The sequence below is a fragment of the Galleria mellonella genome, unplaced genomic scaffold, assembly GCF_026898425.1.
Source record: "Galleria mellonella isolate WM207_F2 unplaced genomic scaffold, CSIRO_AGI_GalMel_v1 utg139, whole genome shotgun sequence".
In the NCBI taxonomy this organism is placed as follows: Eukaryota; Metazoa; Arthropoda; class Insecta; order Lepidoptera; family Pyralidae; genus Galleria; species Galleria mellonella.
The window spans coordinates 6,333,137-6,349,390 of NW_026441995.1; the positions used below are offsets into that span (position 1 = coordinate 6,333,137).

The window sequence follows — 16,254 nt, forward strand, 5'->3', positions numbered from 1 at the left end:
TACCTTATTGTGTAAATGTTACGATTTCGATTCTGCTAAATCTTATTTATCGATTTGCAAATTTTGCTTTGTCACAACAGTCAGAAAATAGATCTCATAACTTTGGTGTTTTATATGCTACTTTTCATAAGGAAAAAATATGTATAATTCAAGAATATCAACCAACCAAAGTACTAACAGTGCCCATTCGTGAAACAATGGAAGTCGTAATTATTTACAGCTCAATTTTGATATTCAATGACGGATTACACTTGTCTACTTATGGCAATACTTAATTATCATAAAGTGAAACAACAGACATATGATCGATCTATCGAGCTCACACGTCTTCTTGACAAACTTCAAAAATACTGTTACAATATCTTGTAATATTTGTAATTGTTGTAATAGAAAAATAACAAATTGATAAACATCCCCCTTAATTCTTAATACAGACATTATAATGAAGCAGCAAAGCATAAATTGAAAGTATTTCTTTTTTTTCTTTTTTGATAAGTTGCATGCTCAATTTAAACATCGAATATTTTTATGATTTTATTCACATATATGTAATTTCATAAATTACAAAAAATATACTAGATTGAACTTTTCATCGGTATATAAATTTTTTTTTATGTCAATTCATAATAGAAAAAACGCTTTACTAGAATATTTGCAAATAATCTTTAAGTTAATTCCCTGAAATAGCATACTATTTTATAGAAATTTTAAAATAAGTTATCAATTTTTTTTTATTTACAATAAGTAAATAAAAAAAAACGAGAGAGGGAGGAGTGCATTTTTTTTATAAATAGTAATAGAATGGTAACGCAATCTGCGCTATCGATATAAGCTGGCGTGGCACCAGTGATAGATAACAGGTGAGGATGAAAGCAGATCAGTTAATTATGACGATTTACCTTACAAGTAACAACGATAGTTTCTAAGGGGAACCACGTAGAGGTTGATCTGATAGAGTATATTGTTAGCAATTATCAACAATCCCTTCCCTCGAGGAAGACTGCATTTAGATCTACGAGACTTAATTGTATTTAATGATAATAATTATTAAAAAAAAATATTGTTCTAGGTTTGCTAAAGGCAAATAATTATGTAGCATCTGGATTTTCTATGTAAAATAAAAAAAAAAATTGGAATCCAACCAAAACATAACATGTATGCTGTTTCTTTTTTTTTTTTAATGAATGATAATGGAATGGTAACCCTACCCGCACTATTGGTATACACCGGGAGAACCACGTGGAGTTCGACCTAATAAGGCATATTGCTAGCAATGGGGCTGTCAAACTCTATTGCTAACAATTTGATATCGAGAACAAAACAATTTTGTATTTTTGATACAGAACATCCAGAATACTTTCCACTGAAATAGACAACTACAATAAAATCATTACGCAACAGACCCCTAAATAAAATAAAATTACCCACAATAAAATTAATGTTGACGCAAAAAAGTCCATATAATATGGCGGTGAGAATTAAAAGGAATTGCATGAATGGCTAGTTTTTTTTTGATGGGTGAAAATGGTATGGTATTTCCGCCTGCGCTAACGGGATACGCTGGCGGAGTACCAGTGAAGGGTGATAGATGAGAATGAAAACAGATCAGTTAGTCCATCATGATGAATTCATTAGGAATTAACCATGATAGTTTACAGGGAGGTCGACCTGCTTGGAAATATTGCTAGCAATGGGATTCTTTGCCTCCATTACTAACAATCCCTTTCCCCCTCATGAATAGCTAGTTGAATCGTGTTTTTACTCTGGTAGGGATTTTATATCGGATTTAAAGGGTGGACATTTGTACGTATTATCGTTATATTTAATGCATATCCTACTTATTGACTTCTTTATGTTTTTTAGTACATCTCATTTTTATTGTTGACCATCTGATATCCAATTGTTATTTATTTTTACTATTTAAACTAATCGACTGAATAAATTAAATTGTATTTACATTTCTTAATATTTTAATTAATGCTATTTTATTTTAATATAATTTCGTAATGTTTAAATGCTAATTTTTTAAATTAAATTATTGTAATTTTTGTCAATATTTGCACACTTGATCTAACTAGATTTTGTAAAGTACTTTTAATTTATAAGATCAAATGTTTAATACCAAAAACCATGGCAAATCAAATTATTATTATAACAATCCCTTTCCCTCCTGTATGCTGTATTAGAAACAATTCTAAAATTGTCTTCATATTAAAGTTTAACACAATTTATAATAACTATAAAGCAGAGATTAAAACAACAGAGATTAACAAAATTTATATAAATAATATATATAAAGATTGTAATAAAGGTCTTGTTAAATATATTATATATTAAAAATGTATCTGTTGAAACAAATTGAATATAATTATGTACCTATATAATAATGTACTTTATCCCTGCATTTGTATTGGTGTGATTGTGTATATGGATGTTGAGTTTTGCGTACCTTTTAGTCCCTTATGCTTAGTCTGCTTCAAAGATTTCTGTAATTCCTTGTAATAAACATAATAATAAAGCAAACCTAAGAGGTCTGCTTTATTATATCAGTGGTTCTTAAGAGCACTAAAATTTTATATTTTGTATTATGTCTATATTGTTAAATTGTTAGGTACCTATTCTTAATCTATGTACTATTCTTACCTATGTTCTAACTTCAAAGACAGTCTTAAAAAAAACAAATGTCAGATTGATTGCTATGATCTATGACTGACGGCTTTAAGTTTACTGTCAATCACAATGTATGTCAGTTCCATTCGGCTTCAATAGATACATGTTTGTCTCTTCTTTTTGTCTTGAATTAGTTTTTCTAAATTTTGACTTAAATTAAATAAATTTATTTTATGCTATTCTGTTTGTAGTAATGATATTTATAACAGATTTTATTATGACATTAAATTAGAATTTTTGTGGTACATATGACTAAAGCGGCATTACTTTAAGTATCTATCATAAAATGTTTCCCACAAATCACAAAACAATATTTGTTTTGGATCATACTCCTTACTTTGGTATATCTTCGGATTATCCTATAGACTTTGATAGTTCGAAGAGCAGGGGTCCTGGTTATGTACCTTTACCGCCTATTTGCAAATCGTTATGGACGTGTAGCGTGGAAGCTGCTGTTGAGTATTGTCGGATAGTTTGGGATTTGTTTCCTGAAGGAAAATTGGTTAGTATAGTTAGAATACCTTTAGAAGCGGTATTATTTTTAATTAACTAATTAACCAGAGGGTGACTTTGTACAAAAGTCGTTTGCTTTGGTATCTCTATCCCATTCGTGTTTCTACCGTAAAACAGTTGTGTTTGCATGGCTGTGTGTCGGTATGAAGGGTTATTTTTTTTTAAGGATGATAATGGAATGGTTACCCCGCCTGCGCTATCGGTATACGCTGGCGGGGCACCAGTGATAGATGACAGATGAAGATGAAAGCAGGTTAGTTAGCCCATCGTGAAGAATTTCACAAAAATTAACCATGATGGTGTCCAAGGTGAACCATGTGGAGGTCGACCTAATATATTGTTTTTTTTTATGGGTGAAAATGGAATGGTAACCCCGCCTGCATTAATGGGATACGCTGGTGGAGCACCAGTGAAGGGTGAAAGATGAGAATGAAAACAGGCCAGTTAGCCCATCATGATGAATTCATCAGGAATTAACCAAGATAGTTTCCAGGGAAAACCGCGAGGAGGTCGACCTGGTTGGGTATATTGCTAACAATGGGATTCTCAGTTTCCATCACTAACAATCCCTTTCCCCCCAGGGTATATTGTTAGTAATGGGGTTGTTAGATCCCATTATTAACAATCCTTTCCCCCCAGTATGAAGGGTGGAATATGGCAGTAAATTTACAGGGTACAGAGGAATAACACCTGAGTCCTTAGGAATGGCAACGCATGGGGGTATCATGGGCTAAACAGTATGCTCTTATGTTTATGGTACTATTTATGTCTATAGGTGAGGATTACCACTTTCCATTAGGTGGGCTGTCAGCTTATTTGCTATTCTGTCACATAAAAAAAATTAACTACAATCTGTTGTAAGCTGGTGTGGCTTTCTTCTGTTATAGATCTTGTAATGGAAGAAACTAATGAATATTAGCAAGTTAGGTTTACATACCTAACATGTCAAGATAACCCTCCCCATCTTTTATGTACTCATTGGATAGGGCTCTTTTTATGTGACGTTTTGTCATGCGACACTGTTTCTAAAATATATCGATTTTGCAGCGCCAATTACAATGAATTTTCTGATGTCTGAGTTATACAGAAATTAAACAGATTGGTGCAGAAAAAATTTACATATGACAAAAGTTAATCCCCTCGAGGAATCCTATCTGATGGGTGCATAAAAGTGGGGGTTATAGTGACATCGATATACACTCTAAGTCCAATAACCAACCAATGATACCTGGATATCCATTAACTGTTTTTTGGAGGTAACTTTAGTCAGTTGCCTTTCCACTAGTAGGGAAGCCTCTCTATGATTTGAATCCTCAAAAAGCTGCTAGTTGGCTATTATGTTGTTGTTTTTGTTTGGATTTTAACTATAGATTATTATTGAATCCAATCTTCAAAATATTATTATCACATTAAAATATATTGAATTATAAAATTATAGATTATCAATAGCTAATTTCAATATATTATAGCATGGCACAGTATCACTAGAATATTAGATACTTTTGATATATTTTTGCTCTCAATAATATTGTAATAATTAGAAATTACAATGCTCCTGTGCTCCTCTCTTTAGTAGTAATAATATTATATAATAATAATAGTAGTATTGGGTACTTAATTATTTCTTTGTATTTAATATTTTTCAGGTACGTTTTGTTGTTAGCGATTCAGCAGCACATATATTAAATACTTGGGCTATATCACAGCAAAATTTAACACATGTGAGTATTTTAATTATCAAGTAATGTAAAAGGAAAAGTATTCTAAATTACAAATGACATTGACAAAAATTAAAACTATCTGATCTGGCAAACATTTTATTTTATTTATTATGACATTTTGAATCATTCTTTGCCATATTTTTTTAATGGGTGATAATGGTATGGTAACCCCATCCACGCCATCGGTATACAATGGTGGGGCACAAGTGATAGATGACTAATGAGGATGAAAGCAGATCAGTTAGCCCATCTTGACGAATTTAACTAGAATTAGCCACCATGGTTTCCTGAGGAAACCACATGGAGGTCGACCTAACAGGGTATATTGCTAGTAGTGGGGCTATTTGACCTCATTACTAACAATCCCTTTCCCCCAATCTTTGCCATATTAGGTCTATCATTTAATTATGTATACTTGAAGAAACAGGAGTTCCATAAGTAAAATCACTGTCTAGTTTTGAATGTCAAAAATATTAAAATATATTTTTTAAATTTAATAATATTTTTAATTTATTTGTTATTTTTATAGATACTGAACGGCCTTTGTTTGGTTGGTCCAGTGCGGCGAGGTGCTGGTGGTGATGTGGTTGGACTATGTGCTGCTATAGAAGCTCTTGGTGAACCTTCGCCCACGCAAGCTTCAAGGCCTTCTACTGAGCGCCATTTTCAAAATAGGTTAAAATTATAATTGATTCTGAAATGATATTCATCCCTTAATAGTGTAAGATTGAAATCATATTATAAAAATGAAACAATTTTTTTGCATCTCTTTATGGCAAACAATTTGTCAGCCTACCTTATGAAAAGTGGTAACCATTGTTTATAATATAAACAGCTCCAAAATTTGGAGTATACACTTTGACACCCATTTCTCAGGATTAAGATGTTATGCCTCCATACTCTGGAAAGATATTTCCATATATCAAAAATATTGTAATTATTTATTTCAGCTTTACTTACATTTTAAATTTCCAAACTAATTTAGAACTCTATAGGAGCTCTTTCATTCATTCGCGCAGATCATTTCTGTGTTGCGAGCAGCGAGTGCTCACTTGGGGCTGATTGCATATCATTATACAATCATGGTGATGGGTTTGATTCCCTAGTAGATATGTAAATTGAGGTATCAAAGCATACCATATTGACTGTACTACACTCCAGATTCACATTCCCTCTCATATTCGGTGAGTGTTGGAGCTGGTTTTTAGCCAGGGGGCAGCGAAACTAGTCGAGTATCTACGAATTTAAAACGCGAGGAAAGCCTACGTAAATAATTACGATACAATAAGACTCACAATAGTTATTATATATACTATTCACAATAGATATTTGGAAAATATGTAATTAGTTTTACCATTATAACATTACTAGCTGATTCCCCCAGCTTTGTTCATATGCACCAGTATATAAAGTATATTATGTGTTAAGTTAGAACATGTTCTATATAACCAATTCATGTACCAAATTTCATTTCCATTCATTCAGCAATTTATAATTTTAGTAGGATTGTTTTTTTTATTAATATGTGTTTATATTTCAGGGGTCGCATTATATGTATTACTAGTGCAAGAGATGACGACTCTATCAGAAGTTTAGCAGAAATAGCATTAAACACATTGCTACAACAAAATAAGAAAGCATCTTTGGCACAAACGACAACTAATGCAGATGCTGGAAATGCTGTACAGTATGTTAGAAAAATTTACATATATTTGTAATATTATTACATCATACATTTGTAACATTTAAAATGATTTCTATAAATTTTCAGACCACTACTGGTACATTACTGTCATCTTGTAATTATAAATGTAACACCAGAAAAAGCAGAAACGAGAGTTAACAAACAACCACTTACTGAGGTAATTATATTCAATTCAAAAATACATTTATTTTCTTTGTCTGAATCCCTAAGCTTCGTTTGTGTGAATTAGGATAATAAATATGTAATTTATTAGTTTAGGATATGAAATTGAAATTGAAATTGAAATCATTTATTTGCTGGAATAAGGTACATTTTTAGGTGTTACTATACAAGAAAAATAGTCCAATCTTATTCTGCCACACTGTAGGCGTGCAAATATAAAAACTTATTAAACAAAACATTAAAATAATTTTATCATAATAACATAAACATTTGCAATAATATTTTGTCACTTTCTGTATCTATTCATGTCAATTCATTGTAATATTAAAAATTAATCATTAAAAATATACACAACACAAAGTGAACACTTATCTAATCATTTATAAATATTTTATCATTTAAAAACTCATTTACTGAGTAATAACATTTATCCATAAATATGGTTCACCTTTGTACAAAAAGTTAAACCATTCCAATATAGGCGCGATAAAGGCTTTTTCTGAGGCGCATTTTTTTAAACCTACCTCTTAACCTAACATTTAAATTTGATAGTTTCGCGAAATTACTGTTTTATGGACCATCATAAACTTATTTTTTAATAATTTTAACTTAAATCTATTTAATTCATATTGATCCTTAAAGTAATTATATCGCTGGGGTATCACATTTTAATTTTAGTTTAAGAGAGAGGTTTAGAGAAATGGCGTCATAAAATTTGAAACTATGCAGTGGGTTCGATTCTATGTTTGTCTGACAATCTGTATCTAGAGGATAAAAGTGATTAAAATTAGTTTGAAAATACCTCTTAAGTAAACGATAGGTCATAGATAATGTTTAGTATGTTAGAATTAATTTCTTCATAAATACAATGATCTACAAGATTTTATATTATTTGTTTTTTAGATGGGCGGGGGACAAATGGGCGTAGAGGTAATAGTGTCTCGGGCGAGCCAATTAGCTAACCTGCTTGGTCGGTTGGTGTTGCCACATTACAGGCTAGCTACAACCACAGTCACTGGCATTCCTATGAAGGTAAGGTATTACAGTATTTCATGTTTTTTAGGGTTCCGTACCTATAAAGGAAAAAACTGAACCCTCATAGGATCTCTTCATTGTGCGTTCGTCCGTCCATCTGTCAAGATCCCTTAGGAACGTGTGGAGGTATCAAGTTGAATTAATATTATATACTCAGGTCTGCAATCTCTTAAAACAGTGAAAAAATCAAGCTTCTACAATAGAGCGACGCAATTAAAAGATACAGCCTTTTTTGTTCCATTTATATCGCATTATTTGACATTCGCAAAGGGAATCAAAACCTAAAGGGTAAATTATGAAATTTGGCAAAAAGCAATGTCATATAGCGCAAGTAAAAGAAAAAATCCGAAAACCTTAAATTTGTAGTTATTTCACAAAAAAATTAACTTAATTTTGTACGGAACTCTTGTTGCGCGAGTTTGACCCGCATTTGACCGGGTTTTTTTATGGTTGAAAATGGTATGATGACACCGCCTGCGCTACATATTTGCGCTAGTGGGGTACCGATGATGGATTTTAGGTGGGGATGAAGTGGGACCAGTTGGTCTATTGCTAATAATTAATTGCGAATTTAGAATGACGTTTTTCTAGTGGGACTGTATGGAGATAACCTGACAGGGTAAATGATCGGGTAGTTATTACTTTTTACTAGTAATTCCTTCCCCCCTATTTACCACTGTCGTACATGTGTATTATTTCTTTTTTAAAGTGGAATAACCAGTATGAACTCTAATACAAGAGATTTAAATTAATTTTACCAACTTATATCAACGCCTAAGATTGTTTTATTAATAAATTGCTTGGTGTTAACATTGGGTATATTGTTCTGTACACAAGATAGTACTTTAATAAATATAATATTATTATAATAATATGATTTTTATCTTTTAATAGTATTCAAGATTATTTTCCTCTATATTGAACTTTATTATTAGGAAGAACAAAATGCAAGTTCTAGTGCCAACTACGATGTGGAAATTATACATTCGGCGGAAGCCCACGCTGGACTCAGAGCTGCACAAACAGCTGCTGAAGCTTTAGAATCAGTAAGTGTTATTAAACATTAAAGTATTACGATAATTAAATTTTTATCATGGATATTTGACAATTCTAAAAATTACATGTCAGTGCCCTTCAAATTCTTAGCACATACGAGTAGGATACCTTTAGCACTAATTTTCGCGGGCACAGTCGCGGGATATAGCTAGTAATAATATACGCTAAAAATGATTAAATTATGTATTAACTTACTATATACTTGAATCAAGAGGGTACCAATTCCAGTATATTTTGTATTTATGGTGTTAAATATATTTGTATTTGAAATTGTTTATAAACCAGATTGTGTTGCAAGGTGGTGCTCCGATGGTGGACGCCGCGGGGCGCGGAGGGCGGCGCGGGAAGCTGTAGCGGCCCTCTGTGGCGAGTAACACCGGCGGACGTCGCTAGTCGCCCTTCTGCCTGCCTTGTTAATTTCCTTCTTAATGGACGTTCAGTTACGCTCGAAGTGCCCAGGTAAAGTCCACTATGATGCCCACCATACTATCCTATGCTACTACAACAGAATAAACTATCAGTCATCATTTGAAAGTTACCTTTTTTATTTAATATATGTTTGAAATTGGTGTAATAAATTTAACGGCAACACTAAGGATCCCACAAAGTTGAAGCAGATTGGCCAGGCTGGTTTTAGTTCAGTATTCCTTGACTACAAGGAACACTTTATTTACAGACTAATGGGATTACCGCGCTATTCATTAGTCTCTGATAAGCCACTAATTAACTAAGTAATTTTCTATTACGTTATTCTTTATAATGTAATTATCTAGACATATTAAAGTTTTTTGTTGTAAAGTTGCCGTGTGGTCCCAGCATAGAATAGGCCACCCCTTCATCTCCCGTGAGTGTAGTAAGAATCGACTAAGGGAGGGCGAGGGATGGACAGCAGCGTTCCTCTTAAAACATCTCAAAAGTCTAACCACGGTTGCCAACCCGCCTGCCAAGCGTGGCAACTACTGGCAAAACCCCCCAAGCGGGAGGCTTATGTTCAGCAGTGGACAGTTAAAAGCCGATATAATGATGATGATTAAAGTTTTTTAAAACTAAATACTGATAACTATTGGTTATAAACATGAACAGTACCATTGGCATCATAGACTACACTGTGACAACTCAATAATATTTCTTATCTGTTGCCATTGCTTTCCTTCAAATGCATGCAAGTACAGCAGGCATTCTTGACAAGTGGCAAGCGAATTCAAATATGGAATCGATATCGCTAGCGAGTCCAATAGTAAGATAAAAACATCGGATGTCTTATTCCAACTCATGGACTCGCTTTCAATAAAGATTCTATTGATGGATTCGCTTGCGACATGTGTTTTACGATAAAAACACGAATGAGAAAGAGGTATCCAAGCAGATGACTTGTATATAAAGTTTCCCTTTGTTATGTTTGGTTCATCTTTGATGGAATGTGTCACCAGGAAAGGTGGCGGTCGGTCAGCGTCGCATGTACTGGCAGCGCAGGGCGGCGAACTATGGATCGGTGCATTGGGCGGTCGCACGCCCTACGATGACCCGCCCGCGCTCTCCGAAGGCGCCGGCGGACGAGTTACTGATTACAGGTTTGAATGTCCACCATCATTAATATTAAATCCTGTATTCTCTTTTTCTATTTAAGTTTTTCCTTTATTCACATGTTTTTACAACCGACTTCAAAAAAGAAGGAGTATCTCAATTAGATTGTATTTGTTTTTATATTTGTTACCTCGGAATTTTGTCATTTATAAATCAGTTTGGGTTTTTTTTTTTATCTGAAAGGATAAACTTTCAAATTGGTTTAAATTTAGTTTAAATCAAAATTGGTTATGTTGCGATTGAAATTAATGTTTTTTTTTTTTTTTTTTTTGGGTAATAAATCCTAAATTATTTAATATTTAATTTGAGTGTATTTGACCACAATCATACCTTACCATAAATGACGATATTGTTAAAGTGTTACATGCAAATTCACACAATGCCCATTCACTCTAGTCTTTAAAGACTTCATAGTAAATAAATGTGGAAACACAGACAGAGAATTCCACTTTTTAGCTGTTCGAACAAGAAACGATGAAGCAAAGCGTTTAGTATATATATATGTGGAATTTAAACTATATAAGGGTGTAATCGCTCCTGGCGCCTCGTTGTTCTAAAATAGTTAATAAACTTTTAAATGGATTCGTTTTTATTTTTTTATTTTGCAATTCTAAACCGATATCGACAATTCTTTTTGCAATAGATAGGATTTACTGTCGTGTTGGTTTCATACTTTACTTCATTACTTTGATTTAAAAACTATATTACTGAATCTATTTTGATTAAATTTCTAAACGATCAATTTGTAAGCATATTCTTTCTTTATGAGATAAAACAGTATTTTCCAAATCGGATTACTCGGTAACAAACAAAAAAATCGGTTGAAAACGTTTTTTACGAAAAGTAACACAAACTTTTCAGGATAAAAGAATTTGGTGCCCTAATGCAGCAGAATAGATTGAACCCACTACGAGGCAGCGGTGCGAACGGACGGGCGAGGGCTCGTCTGCAACGGCACACGACGTACTGGCCTCTGACAATATCATCTACACTCATATTTAATTTGGGATCTGTGAGTACTTCAATTTTAATGGCCTGTTTTCGCACAAATAGATAGAATTTTTAAAAAAAATAAAATATAGTCTATGTTCATCATTACCATTATGTAAGTCGTTAACTGTCCACTGCTGAACATAGGCCTCCCCCGTAAGGGAGGATTTTGTCAGTAGTTGCCACGCTTGGTAGGCGGGCTGTAGCCTATGTTACTCGCTGATAATCTAGCTTCCTATAGATGAAAGAATTTTTAAAACCGTTTGAGTAGTTATTGAGTGTATCTATTACAAACAAACAATGAAATGTTTATTTTTTTATAATATTTGTATAGATACAGATGATTACAAAGCACTTAGACCGAGTCATATTAGAGCCCTTAATGTATTTCGAGAGCATTGTAAGAATACTTAATGTCAATAAGCACTAATTACCCTTACATGAGTAAATGTAATATAGATAACTCCTATCTTAGTTAATTGGGGTTCTTCAAAACCTAAATATACCCTATATTAAGGTTTCTTTAAAGCCGGCAACGCACACGTGATACCCCTAGTGGTGCAGCGTTTATAGATTACAGTAACGATTTACCATCAGATGGGCTGTATGCTTGCTTGCCAATTTCGTGGTATAAAAAAAAAAACTTCTCGTTGTTTATCAATACATGTACTGTTTTAAATTTATGAAATTAGATTTCTATATGAATATTTTTAGTAATCCTATTTGCGCTATTAGTTTACGCTGGCACTATTGAGCGATAGGTAAGGATGGAGTCATAACAGGTCCCATCGTGGGGAACTGAACAAGTTATATAGTGTCAATAATTAATAATCCTTTCCTCCATTTTGTTAGGTTATGGAACCATTAACCAGATTAGTCGTACAAGAATCCCTGACAGACGATGAAGTAGATACCTGTCGCAATGTCCTGCTGTCATTGCTTGGAATGGAGTCACGACACGAATTTCCCGCCACACAGTTGCCTTCCAACGTGAGGTATGTATAATTTTATTTTTATACGTATCATTATCAATCATTATCATATCAACCATTGTCCGTCCACTGCCGAACAATGCCCTCCCCCATGGACTGCCATAAGGAACGGTCCTGAGCCTGCATCCACTGATTTCCCACAATGTATTTGATATACAAGTTACCCCATATACCAGTTCGTTCCTCTGTACAAATATAGTTATGAAATACTTTTAATTTTAAATGTAATGTATTTTAAATTATGTTTAAATATTTTTAATTTTAAATTCATTGTCAAAAAATGTTACATTGCAAAGGCGAGATATTTATACGAGATCTATACTAGGAAATCTAAAAACAAAAATAAATATAATAAATATAACAAAAATAAATATAATAATAACAAAAATAATAACTTAGTTGTATCAGGCTAATAACAATTGTATGATTTGACATTTTATTAAATGACTATAAATCTTATCAAGACCTCATATATTAATTTCTCAGCCGACTTCAAAAAGAAAGATTTTTCTCAATTCGTTTATGTATTTTTTTATGTTTGTTACCTCATAATTACATGACTAGCTGTTTTCAACAATTGTATCTTGCCGAATTGTGATTAACAGTATAGATACTATGTGTAATCTGGAATATATACATTCTATGTACCAGATTTATCTAACTGTTTAAGCCTGATTGAGCGACAAACATATAGACATACTAACAGACATAAGTTTGTGTTAATTCTATATCAGTGTACGTGTTATATTTTAATTATAACTTGTTAATTTGTTGTTAATAACAGTTAATGTGAATCGTCGTTATTATTGTATCGCAACGAATTCACAATTCCGAGAATTAACTACGATGATTTCTAAAGAAGAGAAGAGAAACCGCGTGGAAGTCAGTATGATAGAGTATTGCTATGGGTCTGCTAGTCCTCATAAAATAAAATAGAATAATCCTAATAAAATAGAGACATAATAAAGAATAATAGTATTTATATTAAAATTTATAATTATTTGTCATAGAAATGTTTTTAGCGAGTTTGTTTGTTACGTTTTAAAGTGCTGAAGCGATTATGATGAATTTTGATGGAAGACGAGACCGTGGAGACTGCTTTTTTATCCGGTCACACGGAGCTACTAAAATATAAAGATGTATTGTTTGCTCCAATTAGAGAGATAAGATAGTTCTTATCTCGATAAATATAATAAATTAACCCTATAAGTAGTGGTGGTAGCAAAACAACCTTTGTTGGGTCGACTAGCATTGAAAATTTAGTACCTACAACATAGTTTCTTTTTGATTGTGCTAAAAACTAGGTAATTTCTACATAACCAAGTAGTTAAAATTAATACGCATGCATTGCGCAGGGGCAAGTCGAGCACCCGCCGCGAGGAACAGTGGAGGCAAGTGTGGAGCGAATTGGAAGCGCTTGTACGGGCACATTCCGCGTCGCCTGCGCACCGTGCCTTGCTACGGGTGCTACTCGACTGCCGCGCACACAACAACCACAGTACAGACAGTAAGTGGCTCATTTTCAGTTATACTTCTATAAGTAACTTTGTGCCCACTACTTTGTTCGCGTGGATTTCAGAAGTAGGAAAATCAATGAAATAACCCACTTCTAGATGGTGTATCAAGATAAAACATATACTTCATTTTAAATGAGAGCTCCAGGAATACAATTGTAAAAATTGCATCCCATTTGGTACAGTAGTTTTTGCGTGATGCCGGACCAAACATATAGACAAGCAGAAAAATTCTAAAAAATATTGTCCCGGCTTCTATATATATTAATTTAATACCTCATATATTAATTTCTCAGCCGACTTCAAAAAGAAAGATTTTTCTCAATTCGTTTATGTATTTTTTTATGTTTGTTACCTCATAACTCTGTTGACTGTAAACTGATTTGGAAAATTCTGTTTTTATCTTAAAGTAATATATATACAGGTTGGTCCAATAATTTTTTTATCAAAATCGGTTCAGTAGTTTAGTTTTTTAATAAAAAAAAAAACTGATTTTACTACAATTAAAGTTGATTTTTGTGTGGAATACAATTTAATTATTATTAGTTCGTAATAAGCCTCTAGTCTATGAATACATTACATAACATGCTTGGGATCTCTGTCTTACTTGTATTTCTAGTTTGAAGAGTTCGCGCTTACATGGCTATGTCTCGGTTTGAATGGTCCCCACCATTCAAACCTAGACATAGCCATATGACAGTAAAATTACTGAGTGCAGACGCATAGTATCATAGCTAATATAGTGCTGTCAACCATCGAGAATAAATAACTCTCTTTTCGATTGATCGTATTCATAAACCATATTCTGTCTGCCAAGTTGAGAAATTAGTTAAAAAAAAAACACTTCAATAGTTACAATAAGTTTATAAGGGGTTTGACTTTTTTATAAGTAAGGGGGCAAGTTTTTATAGGCAACGGTTACCACTTTCCATCAGATGGGTCCTCAACTTGTTTGGTATTATATCTGTTGTATAAAAAAATTTATAAAATGTATTTAAATTTGTCACAGTTTGGTTTATAGTAATGTGGACTTTGATTTTTCGATTCAAAACAAAATTTCCATATATGAATCAATTAGCACAATAATGAAGTCGTATTTGATTTGTATTGTAGGCTTTACAAACGGCTCTGACATCGTTTGTGCTATTGTGTAATGCTTCCAAGTATCTAATAAGATTTATTTATTTATGTTGTTTGATAAAATGGCTTTTATTTTATTATTTTTTTTGGTTTCGTGATTGTTTCATTTAAATTTAACTACGACTGTGACAACTGGTAAAAATTCGTTGACCGTTTGAAATAATATCGATCATGGATGTTTAATAAAAATATTAAATCTGTATCAATATTCACATAATTCACATACAAATAGACGAAATTTCTAAATTGTATGTGCTGTTATTGTTTGCAAAGTATTCAAAGAACAGCTACACAAGTTGAAAAAAAAAATCTAAACTCAGAATCTTTATTTTTATATAAGTGCTCATTCACATATTTTAGTAAATATAGGTGCCGTCCCAACTTTAAATAATGGGACGGTAAATCAGATACTGAATTCACATAAAGGTACGTTTTTAGTTTTTATTTGTCCTTTATTTTTTATTAAAGAAAGTTTGTCCATTTACCTTACCATACTTTAATCCACAGGAATAGCAACACATGGGGGGGGGGGGATATATATATCATGGGCGATACAGTGTACTATTTTATGTTTATGGTACTGCTCATGTCTGTTGTGACGGTTACCACTCTCCATCAGGTGGCTGTCAACTTATTTGCCATTCTAAGTCACGTAAAAAATGCTAATAAAACTTATTTATTTAGTAGATTAAATAAATAATTCTGAACATATCACACCGCTTGCTAGCGCTGTTTAGTCCTAAACAAGTAAATAACTGCTCTAAATAATTTTAAGTAGATACATATGCAGTATAAGTTGCGGTGGTAATATATATTCAGTATTATGGGGTTTCTTTCCAGGTGAATCTCGTGCAACTGTGATAAGGGCAACAACAGACTCTCCTCTTTCACCAGTGGGTGCAGGCAATGGAGCTTCTAGTAGTACAGGTGACGTTTGGGCTCCTAGAAATGTCCTAGATGCCCTTCTAGGCGCCCCACGACCCCCCAGAAGACCCGACTTTGCCGGAAGAATGGCCGCCGGCAACAGAATCGCTACTCTATATCCACATTTACAACAAGACGTCGAAACGACACATTAATTTTATATAAATAAGTGATATAAATAAATAGATATGTTTTATAAATATACTTTTAATCCATCAACTCTTATTAACAATAAGTTTGTACACTCA

At 32.9% G+C, this 16,254-nt stretch overlaps 1 protein-coding gene across 1 annotated transcript; it reads left to right on the plus strand.

Moving 5' to 3' along the window:
* The first annotated feature begins 2,746 nt into the window (after positions 1-2,746).
* LOC113511723 (protein asunder) lies at positions 2,747-16,248 on the plus strand. Its single transcript, XM_026895433.3, has 13 exons — positions 2,747-3,172; positions 4,830-4,904; positions 5,434-5,579; positions 6,445-6,591; positions 6,676-6,766; positions 7,675-7,803; positions 8,742-8,852; positions 9,161-9,321; positions 10,293-10,433; positions 11,308-11,458; positions 12,289-12,431; positions 13,784-13,935; positions 15,923-16,248. The coding sequence occupies exons 1-13, from the start codon at positions 2,957-2,959 to the stop codon at positions 16,159-16,161; spliced, it is 1,902 nt and encodes a 633-aa protein (XP_026751234.1). The 5' UTR covers positions 2,747-2,956; the 3' UTR covers positions 16,162-16,248.
* Positions 16,249-16,254: the final 6 nt, after the last annotated feature.

Coding starts and splice junctions, on each gene's coding strand:
- LOC113511723 (XM_026895433.3), top strand. CDS start 2,957: ATGTTTCCCACAAATCACAAAACAATATTTGTTTTGGATCATACTCCT. Junction 9,322..10,292: donor GTTACGCTCGAAGTGCCCAG/GTAAAGTCCACT, acceptor ATGTGTCACCAG/GAAAGGTGGCGGTCGGTCAG. Junction 11,459..12,288: donor TCATATTTAATTTGGGATCT/GTGAGTACTTCA, acceptor CCATTTTGTTAG/GTTATGGAACCATTAACCAG.